This window comes from Notothenia rossii (genome assembly GCF_949606895.1).
Source record: "Notothenia rossii genome assembly, chromosome: 1".
Taxonomy (NCBI): domain Eukaryota; kingdom Metazoa; phylum Chordata; class Actinopteri; order Perciformes; family Nototheniidae; genus Notothenia; species Notothenia rossii.
Window position 1 is genome coordinate 84,714,910 of NC_136912.1, and position 12,792 is coordinate 84,727,701.

At 36.8% G+C, this 12,792-nt stretch overlaps 2 protein-coding genes across 6 annotated transcripts in view; both read right to left on the reverse strand.

Moving 5' to 3' along the window:
• The window catches only part of clocka (clock circadian regulator a), a 26,368-nt gene extending 21,563 nt beyond the window's left edge, over positions 1–4,805 (reverse strand). The window contains 1 exon segment of the mRNA XM_079693064.1: positions 4,655–4,805. The gene's annotated coding sequence lies outside the window, so the exon portion shown is untranslated.
• A 2,337-nt stretch (positions 4,806–7,142) lies between these two features.
• nmu (neuromedin U) lies at positions 7,143–11,391 on the reverse strand. 5 transcript variants are annotated; one of them, XM_079651623.1, is made up of 10 exons: positions 11,203–11,391; positions 10,320–10,375; positions 10,188–10,235; positions 10,050–10,103; positions 9,827–9,856; positions 9,644–9,694; positions 8,637–8,711; positions 7,972–8,025; positions 7,832–7,875; positions 7,143–7,297 (listed from the first exon to the last, which is right to left on the reverse strand). In XM_079651623.1, the coding sequence occupies exons 1-9, from the start codon at positions 11,318–11,320 to the stop codon at positions 7,840–7,842; spliced, it is 522 nt and encodes a 173-aa protein (XP_079507749.1). In that variant the 5' UTR covers positions 11,321–11,391; the 3' UTR covers positions 7,143–7,297; positions 7,832–7,839. The 5 variants fall into 5 exon arrangements, with proteins under 5 accessions (XP_079507749.1, XP_079507750.1, XP_079507751.1 ...); XM_079651624.1 differs by having other exon boundaries at positions 7,143–7,304; XM_079651625.1 differs by lacking the exon at positions 9,644–9,694.
• Between the last annotated feature and the right edge of the window lie 1,401 nt (positions 11,392–12,792).

Sequence of the window (12,792 nt, forward strand, 5' to 3'; positions counted from 1 at the left end):
AAAATGCATCAAATCTTTGATATGAGAGGCTTGATCTGGCAAACACATTTATGTTGTTGATCGATGATTTAAACAGATAAAGAAATACAATTAAATAAATGAATAACAAGTATTGCTAAGTAAAAGTGTTGTTGGTTAATTTCCTGTTACATTATTATTTTTGTTATATCAATGTTTTCCAGTTGACCTCATTTATTTTGTAGGCCAAGCCACTTAATTGCAGTGACATCATGATGTTGTTTTAATGACAACAATCACCTCATCACATAGTTTGGTAACACAATGGCCGTTTCTCAATCGCGAGGATGCTTGCTTGGTAGCACATGTCTTCCGAGTCACTTGCTTCAGAAGCTAGGCAAGAATCCTTCCTGGCATTCGGAAAACAAAGAGTGGAACAGGCTAGCAAGTGTGCAGGTGTGCGTCATATGAGAGGCCCCGTCTTACATTTTCCACCACAGATTTGGGGAAATTGGTCCGTGCGCAAAGCATTGTGGGGATTTTAAGGACGCAAAGTCTACCCATGTGCAGCCTCGAAATTACCCCCAAACCAAGGACGCGGCCTCGGTGGAATTCCAAGTATGCTGAAGATTGGAACAGTCCTTCGGTGGCACTCGATGACATAGCATCCTTGAAATATTGGCTTGGAAGCCAGTTTCCTCGAGATTGAGAAATGGCCAATCAGCTTCCAAAACAATAAATTCATTCGCTAATGCTTAATTTGAGTACTGAGGAGCTATCAATGATAGCAATGATGCTACAGATAAAACTGATGCAACTCTACTTTCATCCCTTTTTAGGGGAAACCCTATAGACTTGACCCAATTGTTCATCATCACAAAAGCAGAAAGCGTTATTCTAAGACTTTGATTGCAAATCTACTGAATGTAGGTCAGCTTGTTCTCCATTTTTACAAGAAACAACAATACTTCTCACTGAGAGACTGTTTTTATTATCTATATTTAGGTGAGACATATTCTTTATCTTACTAACTTTATTTCTGTTTGCACATGATGGTGTTGGAACATTCATGATTTTGTATGTATGTATGTGTGTGAGCTTTTCCAATACAATACCTAATCTTTGTCCATCATGAAGAGGGTTGGCCATGAGATCAGTCAATTAATTCACTAGTTTAACCCTTAGATTCCATAAGCGGGTCTAAAAGGACCCGTATTAGAATAATGTGTTTTCATGCCATTTTTGTCATTTTGGTGAAGAAAAATCACTTCTTTAATATTTAGTATTATATTTTGGTTCACACTAGAAATATCTTATATTTAATTTTTCATAATTTTAGAAAACATTTTTACATTTTGAAAAAAAAGTTTTGAACATATTGTCCCAAAGATCTCCGCTATTCTGAGACCCTCACAGTATTCCAGTCCCTTTTCAAAACTCATCTATTCTCCTCTTGTCTACTCATAGCCCACTCCCCATCAATCCATGCCACTTGATCAAGTTTGATAGTCCTATACCCCCCACCCTAACCTTCCCTTATATTGTAAAGCGATTTTTTTAGTCCTTGAAAAAAGCCCTATACAAATATAATGTATTATTATTATTATACTGACAGGTATCAGATCTTGCTGTGTAAAATAATCTTCCTGAGAGGTGTCACTTGTGATGTAGTCTGTGTGGTCTACAGTGAATGTATTCCTGACAGCCACAGGTGATAAGAATCAAAGGATCCCATAGAAAATGCATGCAGGTCATTTTTTACCCACTTATGGAAGCTTGGGGTAGTAATACAAAAACTACAATTTCTTAAAATGTAAATTTAAAATGTGAATGGCATGATATCCAAAACATGTTTTTTGAGGAATAGCTGGAATATGAAATGATAAAAAAATGTAATTACAAAGATACTTCAAGAAGACCACCTCACCGGGTCCAAAAAGACCCACTTATGCATCTAAGGGTTAAGAGTTTCGACAGGTAATGGGGGCATTATTTTTGAACATTTGGTTGGTGATTCAGTGCATAAGGCCACCCAAAGATATAACTGCTGAAGATCCTCTAAACTCTCAGAGAAAGGTCAATCTGACAGAAATAATCCTGTATGGATGGTAAAGGATTACTCAACTCATGTTCCTGTCAGTGGATAACTCAATAACCTTATGCCATTAAACTATATTGGAAAAAAACACGTAAATAATAAACACATTTAAGGATCAGGGCAGATCAGGATCCCGATGAGGGCTGCATGCAGTTTGCTTTTCAGCCAAACTGTTTACAGTTAAATCGAACGGACTTTTTTGTGCAGATGTGAGCGTCCTTAACAACGGTCAATAAATCCTTGAAAGCGGTCTGTCTGTTCTGGATTAACAACGTGTCACGTGTTCTGAATTGACCAATCAGAATTGTGTATTCAACTAGGCCATGTAATAAGAGGAAGAAAAATGCTAAATGTAGTTAATCTGATAGTCATATTTAACAAAAAGTACTTGGAAAAGGATGTTTTGACCTTATATGACTTTAATATTACATTATAAGGTGAAGGCAGAAATAAAGACTCACTATTGAGAAAGGACCAACTTATGAACATATTCTGAATTCAATAACGACCTCATGTGTGTGACGCATCATACGATAAGAAACAGGGATTCAACTGCAAAAGAGTCCAGATGACTTCAGAGTCAGGGTCACGTCTGGCAAAGCACAGAGTCCTTAAGCTCATGATAGCCGGCCTTTGCAGAATGTAGCTACAAATCCTGTGGTCTATAGAAAAACAGGATTTCAAGGGTTATAAAGTGTGATAGCCTTCTGCTTGTAAATCTGGAATTTTAATTGTGGATATTGCAGCACATGAAATGTCTCATTGCGATTTAAAACGGCTGCTAATTGCCAATCTTCAGCATTCATGAACAGGTCTCCAAACTGACTAGAAATTGTTATTGTATAGACAGTCTATAGTATAGTATGGGCTGATTGTTATTCGGTAATCTGCATATTATTTTCTAGCAAGCTACAATGAAACATTTAGTGGTAACAGTCTGCCAAACACTTTCTTCTCCTGACCTGCAGCCAGCCCCAGTGTCAGGCTGCCAGCTACATAAAAAGGTGTCAAACTATTTCTACATGAGCACTATTAGCAACAACAACTCTGAGCAATAATAAGGTATCACCAAATAAAAAATGCCTGCAAGGTATTATTATGGCCACTTTGAAAGAATGAGGTATAATAGTCATAAAATACTTAACAGCAAATGCAGGTCTCCCTTGAAAAAGAGATCTATGATCTCAAGGGACCAATCTGATTAAATAAAGGTTGGAAATTAAATTAAATGAAAAACAATTATTTCCCAAATAGGCCTACACACTTTTAGCTTAAAACCTCCACTGGGTTTGTAAGTGTCTATGAGAATAGTTTGCCATGACGACAAACAGACTCACAACAAGCTGTAACAACAGTGTTGCTGTGGATATAGCTTAATTGAAACCTTCATTCAAATATCATTGCATAATGTAATGTCCCACATCACACACTGTGTACATGAGAAATGGCTGCATAAAGTGGACTTCAAGTGCTATAATTCAAGCTATTTTATAATGTATAAAAGTGTCAGAATAAACTTTTCCCTAGTATTTGCTTTAATTTACCCATAGAGAGCAATAAAGTTGATGTCTTGAGTGAGTTATAAACATAATTTATTTGACACAAAACTAGACATTCAACATCTCAAGTTTCAATAAATGACTGTGACAAATAATTGAAAATACACAAAATATTCTCCTGTACACCTATTTTACTGACAATTTAGGGAGACAAGAAGCATCCATTATTTTTCATACACAAGAGGCTGCAGGTTCAGAAATAAAACCAATAAATCAGGCTGCATAACCATCTATTTCCTGTCATGTTCACAGGTATGATCCAGGAACATTTCCGCTCACTGCCTGACATGTAGATCAGCGACAGAGTGGATTTTGTGACATTGTGATTGATTTCATGTCCGTTGAATGGGAAGCAGCAAAATAGATCCATGCGAAACCAGACTTGGTTTGAGAGAAACACAGCTGCCACAGAGTTTGTAATTAACACCGGGGGGAAAACGTTCAAAAAAGGCATTAGATGTGGAAAAATCTTTTGCCGGTGAGATGTGAACGGTTTTCCAGTATGTAAAGTCACCTGAACTAAAGCCAGCCTTGAAGTGACATACATGGGTTCAGCACGTCTACCGCACCGCTGCTGCCAGGTAACACCGGTCGGTAAACCGGGCAGTGATTGCTAGAAAGCTAACTCCGCCTAGCATTCTGACTTACGTTTATTACAGAAACATAACAACAGCTTAATACATTTGAAAAAACTTACTGCGACATGAGACACACACTGACATGGCACCTGTATCCGTGACACATTGGATAGCCGCAATTTTTCTCCGTTATCAGGTGTAACGTAGCGGGCTTAATTCCAACTCGTCTGCAACAACATACTCTAACCCACTTTTAGCTGGAGCTAGCTAGCTAACATGCAACGTTAGATAATAATGTGGGTCACCGGGCCTCTGGCCAGACTCTGTCACTAAACACACAAACGCAAAGCTGTTCCCTGTGGCAGCTGTTGTGTGTCCACAATAGGCTTACACAGATTGGCTGCAGATATGAAATGTTTAAAATACGCAGCGGAGTTTGCCGGTAGAGATGTCACACTTACCCCGAACAGTCTCCCCCTTCATCGGGATATCCCTGCACCCAGTGGCGCTGACTGTGCAGGGCAGGCGCACCGGGCAGGAGCTGGAGCCAAAAGGGCCGACCTACGGTCCACACTCCCCCAGAATCACACATCACATGCCCGGTTAGAGAGAGCTGGCTGACAGGTTACATTACCTGGATTGGACTCAGCGACCTTTTAAGTGTAGTCTGTTTTTATTTGATATAGTAAATCTTAAATTTGTTTCATCAAATTGAGCCACTTGTGGAAAGGAAAATGTATTCATTGAATACCCCTTATTCAGGTCTGTAATTATACATGATAACTTGATTCTTCAATTTTACATTACAATCAATGCTATACATTTTATAAAATGTGTGTGATTTGTAGGCCATGATTATGTTTTGAAATGCACTTCTGATTTTGTTGGAAAAGTGTTAAAAATAGACTATTTCAAGTTGTTCTAAGGGACAGACATGAGCGGTCCCTCTCGGTCATATTTTGTAAGCTTGGGCCCTAAAAACAATTGAAAACTCTAGTTTTCTTTTTAAATGTAATTTCACACTTTTTATAATTACAACGATTGTGAAATACCACATCTACTTTCTAAATCCCTCTGGAAACATATTTATGATTATTAGTAGGCCTATAATTGTCATACCATAGTAGAAGAGGCACTTAAAGGTAGGGTAGGTAATTCACTTCAGAAACACTTTTTGTTATATTCCATGGAATGCCCTTAACATCCCGATAAAAAATGAATAAATGATATGCTTTGACGATAAATATATAGGCCTACAAATATTTAATCTGTGGAAGCCGTGGCGCTGTAAAAAGCAAGTCCAATTGTCTGCCTCGGCCCGCGGCAGATAATTGGATGGCCTACCTACCTGTCAGCCTTCCATCTCGTGCACACATTTATCTCGTGCCCTCATTGGTCATGTGCGGGTTCGTGTGTGTTGGAGGAGAGGCTCTGTAAGGAAGTCTGAAGGAAGGGGCTGATATTTTTCGGTTGTGCTCAAATTCTAGTTTACTCGAGTTGGTTTCTCCATTCTTACCTACCCTACCTTTTAAGGAAGGCAGATTTGGGGTTTTTGCATAAAGATGTGTTTTTTTAATGTATTTATTGGTGGTTTGTTTTCTGTTAGCCTTTTCAATGGTAATTCAGAATAGCTAAAGACTGTGTATGTGTTCTCTCTGCTGTGTTCAGATGAGGGTCTATGAATTAACCATCAGATTGTTTTTGTATTTTCCTCATCTCCAGCGTGGTGCTCATTACCATAGCAACAGCATAAATAGCTAAAACTGCAGTACTATGTATTGACCACATGGATGCAGGGAGAGATTAAAAAGGCTGAAATTGTTTTTGCAGTGAATGGAAAAAGTGGCACATACAATGCAAATGTAATGCCCTTATTATCTGTTACAAAGTATACTATTGTTGAGTTTTCAGTACATTCTTTCCAGATCTGACCTCAGGTTTTTCTTAGCACCTTTGTGTAGGCCTATGTGGTGTTAAATGATTTGAATGCATCTAGTTTTACTCCTGCTGCAAGCCTCTTTTTACAATTGCAGCAAATTATTAAAGGTACTTTTGGTGAAGCAAAACACGCTTTTTTTCATTTTGTTATCAATCGAAACGGTATGTTGTTTAATATAAAGCCATCAAATAATGATACGATTGTATGGTGTTTTTAGAGTGATCTCACCCTGTAAGGATACCAAATTGACAGACATATTTTTCTATTAACCAGTTGTAACACTATATGTTTCAGTCAACAATCTTAACGTTGTTTTCAGGTGATATAAGGCACATGATTGCTCACGGAAACAATTTGGAAGATAGCATAACTTTGTTCAATCAAGTCCAACATGAAGTGTTGCAGCGTTGTTTTATTTTTAATGAGTTGGCCAGAGGACCCATGATTTTAGCTCATTCTGTTGGAGAAAAAAAGGCCCTCAAAGGAATTTAAATGTAGGCCTACTCTGAAAACCCTTATCGGCATTGTTATTTGTGGCAAAACCAAAATGTATGGCTGGAAATGCAATAACTCCACCTAGAGGGGGCATTGAGAAACAGCAAAATAAAAAAATGTGTCTGTTCTGTAAAATGTTCATATGCAGTGTGGTGTCCTATATGTCAATATGTCTGAACCTGCCTTGGATTTTAATTCTTAAAAAAAATGTGTATCTACTGTTAATGAAATTAATTACATATTCAGGGTCGAAAATAAAAAATATAAAAAGGTTCATCATTTCGTTTTTGCAAGGAGAAGGAAACAAAAAGAAAATGCATTTGTAAATATGTGTGATTGGTCATTAAGGCTCTTCGTTTCCGTATTACGTCTCATTTAAAACAGTTACAAAAGGCTACAGTTCCTGTTGCACAAATGCAGTGAAACATTCATATTCATAATGTGTAACAGACATGGTACAACACCTGACCGCATTGTAGCAGTTGTAATGCAAATGACACAAGAAACACAAAAAATTATCTGGACAAATGAATAGTATATTTTATTCATTTTCTTGGTGTACATTTAGACATCACTATACATCAGTGGCGGATGGCTGTGGGTAAGGTCTGGACCTCTCAGTCGTGGTGTAGCAGCTCGGGTCTCAGGTTTGTTGTCTCTGTACATTATGCTTCAGACTTTAATGGTTAGATTACAAGAATAAACACACTTCCCTAATATTTTAGTCACATAATGTAATAGTTAGCAGTCTATGTATATATCAGATCACTACTGCCATTGAGATAATAACAGGATATCGATGGCATTAAGGGATTGTCTGAAAATTACTGGGTGGTTAGGGGGCATAAACTTAGTGTTTTTATAAAAAAAAAACATCCACCCTAACATTGTTATTTTCTTTCATTTCTTAAAATTGACAGGCTGTTTTAGAGGATTTGTTTAATCACGAAAATGTGTATGCCATGTTTTATTCAAACTGGGACAGTGGCTACTTTATATTAGCTACTAGTTGATGATGGGAGTGAGTTAAACTGGATACTGCAGTGCTGTCCTTTGCATAGACTCAATCCCACCTGGAAGTTATCTGTTATAAACTATGTCATTGTCATTTTCAAGCTTATTTATTTTTAAGTGATCAAATGTCATTGTAACATGTATATTTCAGTCAGCATCTATGTTTAAGTTGCCAAAAACGATGTATTACCTTTAATTTTACTCATACTCCAATGATCGTCTTCCATTTCGTGGCTGGAAATGAATAACAAAATTGTATTGAATTTCATCATATTATCCTTTGGGAATTCGTTTTTTTTTATTTATCTACTGACATTAACAAGTGCATACCCGATAGAGAAAGTAACCTCTGCTCTGGATTCCTCCGGGTCCCTGGGTTTCACCCTGTATGGACACAAAACCCAAAGAATTGAACTGGTATTAGTTAAACTTTAGTTTCAACTTTTTTTCCGCGTTACCTCAAATGTTCTCCCAACAACGAAGAAATTACACATAAAACACTCACATCCAAAACAAACACTGTCCACTTTTCTCACTCACATTTCCTGTGTGTCTAATTGATGAATGTCAGCGCTTGATGGCAATGAGGAATACGTTCTCCTGTTAGATGCAATCATTTTAGACCATAATTGCTCGCAGCTTGGGAAATAACAACTAATGTAGACTGTGGTCGTACAGAGGGTGAGTAGAGCAGCCCGCCATAACATATTGACTTGTAAGCAGGAAGGGGAAAACATGTAACAAACACACTTCAATGGCAATATTTTCTAAACAAGAACAATGCAGTTCCAATGTGGATGTTACCATTTTATAATTTCTATTGATCTGATCTCTCTGTATTTTCAACCAAGGAACCTATTAAGAGGTCTGAATCAAACCAGAAATTCTAAGGGATAGCACTATTTGCATCCCTTTTTTTCTGTGCTAATCAGTGACTTAATTTGAAAGGCAACAAAACGAGTAATGGAAAGTGAACTGACGTGGGTGGTACATACGCGCATTGAGAGTCCTCTCTCTTTTCTGGCATAGAGTTGAGAAACTAGACGCAGGAGAGGGTGCAACACAGGGGTCTGACAAACACACAAACACAGATAGAGCCAGACAGCTCCGTATGGAGTCGAAAGAGGCTAAGAGATGATCTCTGTTTCATCTCCAATAAACACAGGAAAACATGCAACTCAAAAGTACAAAAATACAAAATGCTTTCCAATGCAGCCTCAGCATCACATTCTGCATTATTCGTAAACCAGCCATGGAGCACCATAAGACAAAATGGATTCATATTTCATTTAAGAAATATGGTTTGTGGCAAGTCAATGTGGATCCTTGGGTGTTTTTATCTAGATGCAAATAAAGAAAAATTCAAACAATGCATGTATATAATCCAAAAATGCTTAACCATTTCTATGCATAATCTTTGCTTTCACTTGACAAACAGATTCTACTGACAAATAAAAATATCAAGAAGGACACTTTTTAATTGTCAAAATGTACATAATATATCTAATTACCTTAATCGTTAGGGAACTTAAATACTTATTCTGAAAGTAAACAACTGCTACCACATTTTGAAGTGTTGATATTAGGTTTCTGCTGTGTTCCTTTGTTTCTTGATGTTTTCATGACATTTCTGTTGTCCAGTGTGAACAGCCAGAGGCATACAGACCTTATTTAACTAAACATGCAGTTTGACATGCAGAGCACAGATCACGTGGGAATATTTTCATTTATTAGCTGAGGACAGTTTATGAGGGGATATCCATGTTGCAGTATTTGTCTGCATGCATTGGTGCTTTAGAGGTAAATGTTTACCTCCATCATGCAATGTGATTTGTGGAATGGCGTGCTCATGTCTTACAATAGCTCTGCGCTACATGTGGGCATTTGAAAAGTACTTAGCACACAAAAAACGCAGGAAATATATTTGTAAAACAATCTGAGGCACTTTCCTAAGTCAGACAACATACTGTGACGGTGGGGATTTGTCTCATAACTTACTTACCGCGCCCTCTGACAAGGCAGGGCCTTGTTTTCTAGAGTAATGAAATAAAAACTGGACATACAATGCATGACATGAAACACAAATAAGCCGACACATTTTTCAGGGTTTAATTGTATTGCTTTGTTGTTCTTGTCTAACCATTTTAAGTGAAAATAATAAGAAATCAAATATAGGTTTACATACCCTTTTACTTTTTTCTTGCACTTTCATCTCCTGAAAAGACACAAAATGTGTATTTTAGTTGATGTAAATCCTTGTGCTGTAGTATCTTTAGTCAAACACTATGGACTATCACTGTTTTAATGTGCCATGTTGTATTGAATTAAAAAATAATAATATTATATAATAATTTTTGCAAGTATAATGACATACTGTCCGTATTAAAAGATAATCAAGTATTGCGTACCTTTGACTTCCGAAACAGCATCAAGACACAGAGTTCTTCTAAGACATCAGATGCCTGGTTAGAAAATGTTTAAATAAGTACGTTAACCTTTTAATATACATGTACAAAATAATAAAAGAATAAGAAAAACAGAATCACCCAAATCTTCATGTCTGCAGAGAAGTAGGATGAGCACGCAGCGTCTATCTGTGGAGCATCACAGAGGATGATGGACAGGCTCGCAGACAGCAAGGATAAAGAAGGAAGATAGAATAAAATGAAGCTGCGTACCTGGCTGAGTAACTGCCTCTGATCTGTTATGGCTTGCTGAAGTTCTGCTGGAGCACCTTCAGTTTTTTTTTTGACACAAAGATACACAGTTATAAAACTTCTAGGATTCTTACACAATACAGTACATTTACATCTGAAGGTAACAGGGATGCCAACAGCCGAAGCTTTGCTGGAATGATCAACAGAATATCTTGTATCATTTTTCTGCTTTGACATGGTCAAACATGTTAACGTAAGAAGATAAGTCAACAGCATCACTACGCCAAAACTGATGTTGGATCTAAAAAGCTCATATTTATATTTATCCAACTTTGACATCATGAAGTCACTGTTAAAGCCCATCTAAATTAGATCCGCAACAAATAGTCTACTCATGGATTTAAATAGAAAAATAATGTCTACAAATATTTATATACTGTATAAGTTATTTTTCATGCCAGAAATCCACAAAACAGCTTCCATTGTATATTATGTAAAAAGATATATATTTGGGTTCTGGACAGACAACAACAGCAATGGTTTATAGACCAAAACAGCTTTTGAAAAACAGATATTTGCTCTAGAAATAAATCAACATAATAAAAACACATTATTACATCTTGTTAAGCATATTATTAGATTATTTAGTAATTGTTCAAACTAAAATGTTACTTATTTGATTTATTTCTGTAGTTGTGGTTTTCCAAAATTCCAAACTTACATTTGAGAAGAATAGGTAAACGATAGATAGATAGATAGATAGATAGATAGATAGATAGAGAGATAGAGAGATAGATAGATAGATAGATAGATAGATAGATAGATAGATAGATAGATAGATAGATAGATAGATAGATAGATGGATAGATAGATAGATGGATAGATAATGAAATAAATGACTTACACGTGCACACTGGGATGGTGAGTATGAGCAGGGCAGTGAGCGTGCCGCTGGCCGTGCTGCTGACGCTGCTCGGGCTGCTGGAGGCAGAGCTCCGGCTCTGGCTCTGGAAGGTCCTCATCTCCCTCTTCCTCTCTCTCTTTCGCTCTCTCTGTGGCCTTTGTTGTCTGTTTTTCTGGTTGTGTGCGCTTGACTTCTTGCTCTTCTGAGAGTTTCTATCTCACGTCAGATAAATATGAAGGCTTGGGTCACACACACCCCTCACGTGCTGACTCTTGGCTGCGTCATTAAAGCCCCCTCGCGCGTAAAAAGTGTTGAGCTTTGATCAACAGGTTGGCTGAGCGTAAAAGCTTCAGGGAGCAGTGAGCGGTGATGAAGAGATAGAACATTCAGAGTAAGGTGACTTGGGACCATAACAAAGGAACAAGCAAATACATGTATTAATAATGCTAAACATCCTCATGGAACATGCTTACTGTATGTTGTTTATATCTTCACATTAGCTTTGTTCACATTTGCTTACACTTTTGATTTAAATCTTAACTTATGGCTATAAATGCAATGTGTGGTATTGAACGGTATGTTTGTTATGCTTGTTCCTTGTCTTTTAGGACTACCTGTGTTTACACCTTATGTTCACTTTTTCACTGTTTAGCTTTGATGATCAAGAAACACAATTTCATTATATAAAATATAATGTAAATCTATTACATACTTCCTTTTGTGATGGTTACACTGTGGTTGAACCTGGGAGAGATGTTCATACAATACTGTGTTGCTGTGGTTTGTTTTTTTGCATTGCATTATATTTTAAGTGTATGGATGTTATTTGAGGCTATATCCCCAACTTCATGTCAGAAAAGCAGCTATACATGCTATACTTATCTTGAAGGGCAATTTTGGCTCTGATTCATACTGAAGCCCTATTTTTCTGATTAAGTTGTAATGGTAAAGAGCGGGGCAACAATCACCTGTAAGATGTCCTGCTGTCATTTATACTGTTACTGTGAGCTGAGTGCAGGGAACGTGTGGGAAATCACAAAAGTAGATGTGCAACGATATGGTTATTGTCATATTAAGGACAATAATTATTCTTAATTTATACCAAAGCCATTTGAGCCACATTATAATGATCAAGGTGAAATGCACATATTTTAGAAACTCACACTTTCTGAATCTGAATTCTTCAAATTCGGATTCAATTTCAAAATACGATAAAAAATACTTCATCAATAGGCTGTCATCCACCATGGTGGTCTAATTGTAGCACGCATAAGAAAATGAAGACAATAATGGATGTATGATGTTTCTGATTAACAGCCATGATGTATTTACACTCTAAAAAGTCATTCAGGGGACCTTTTACCTCCACTTAATTAAATGCATGGTTGCAAGATACAAATTTGGATTAATTGATTTAGATAAACATTTTAAGTTGCAAACATTAATTTATAAGTTGTGTTGAAGTAATAATGTTGGTAATTACATCAACTTAATATTTTTTGTAATTTAAACTCGGATTTCTGCGTTAATTGACTTAAAACAAAATTCAAGTTCTAGTAAGTAATGCAATTCGCTTGATAACTTAATTGT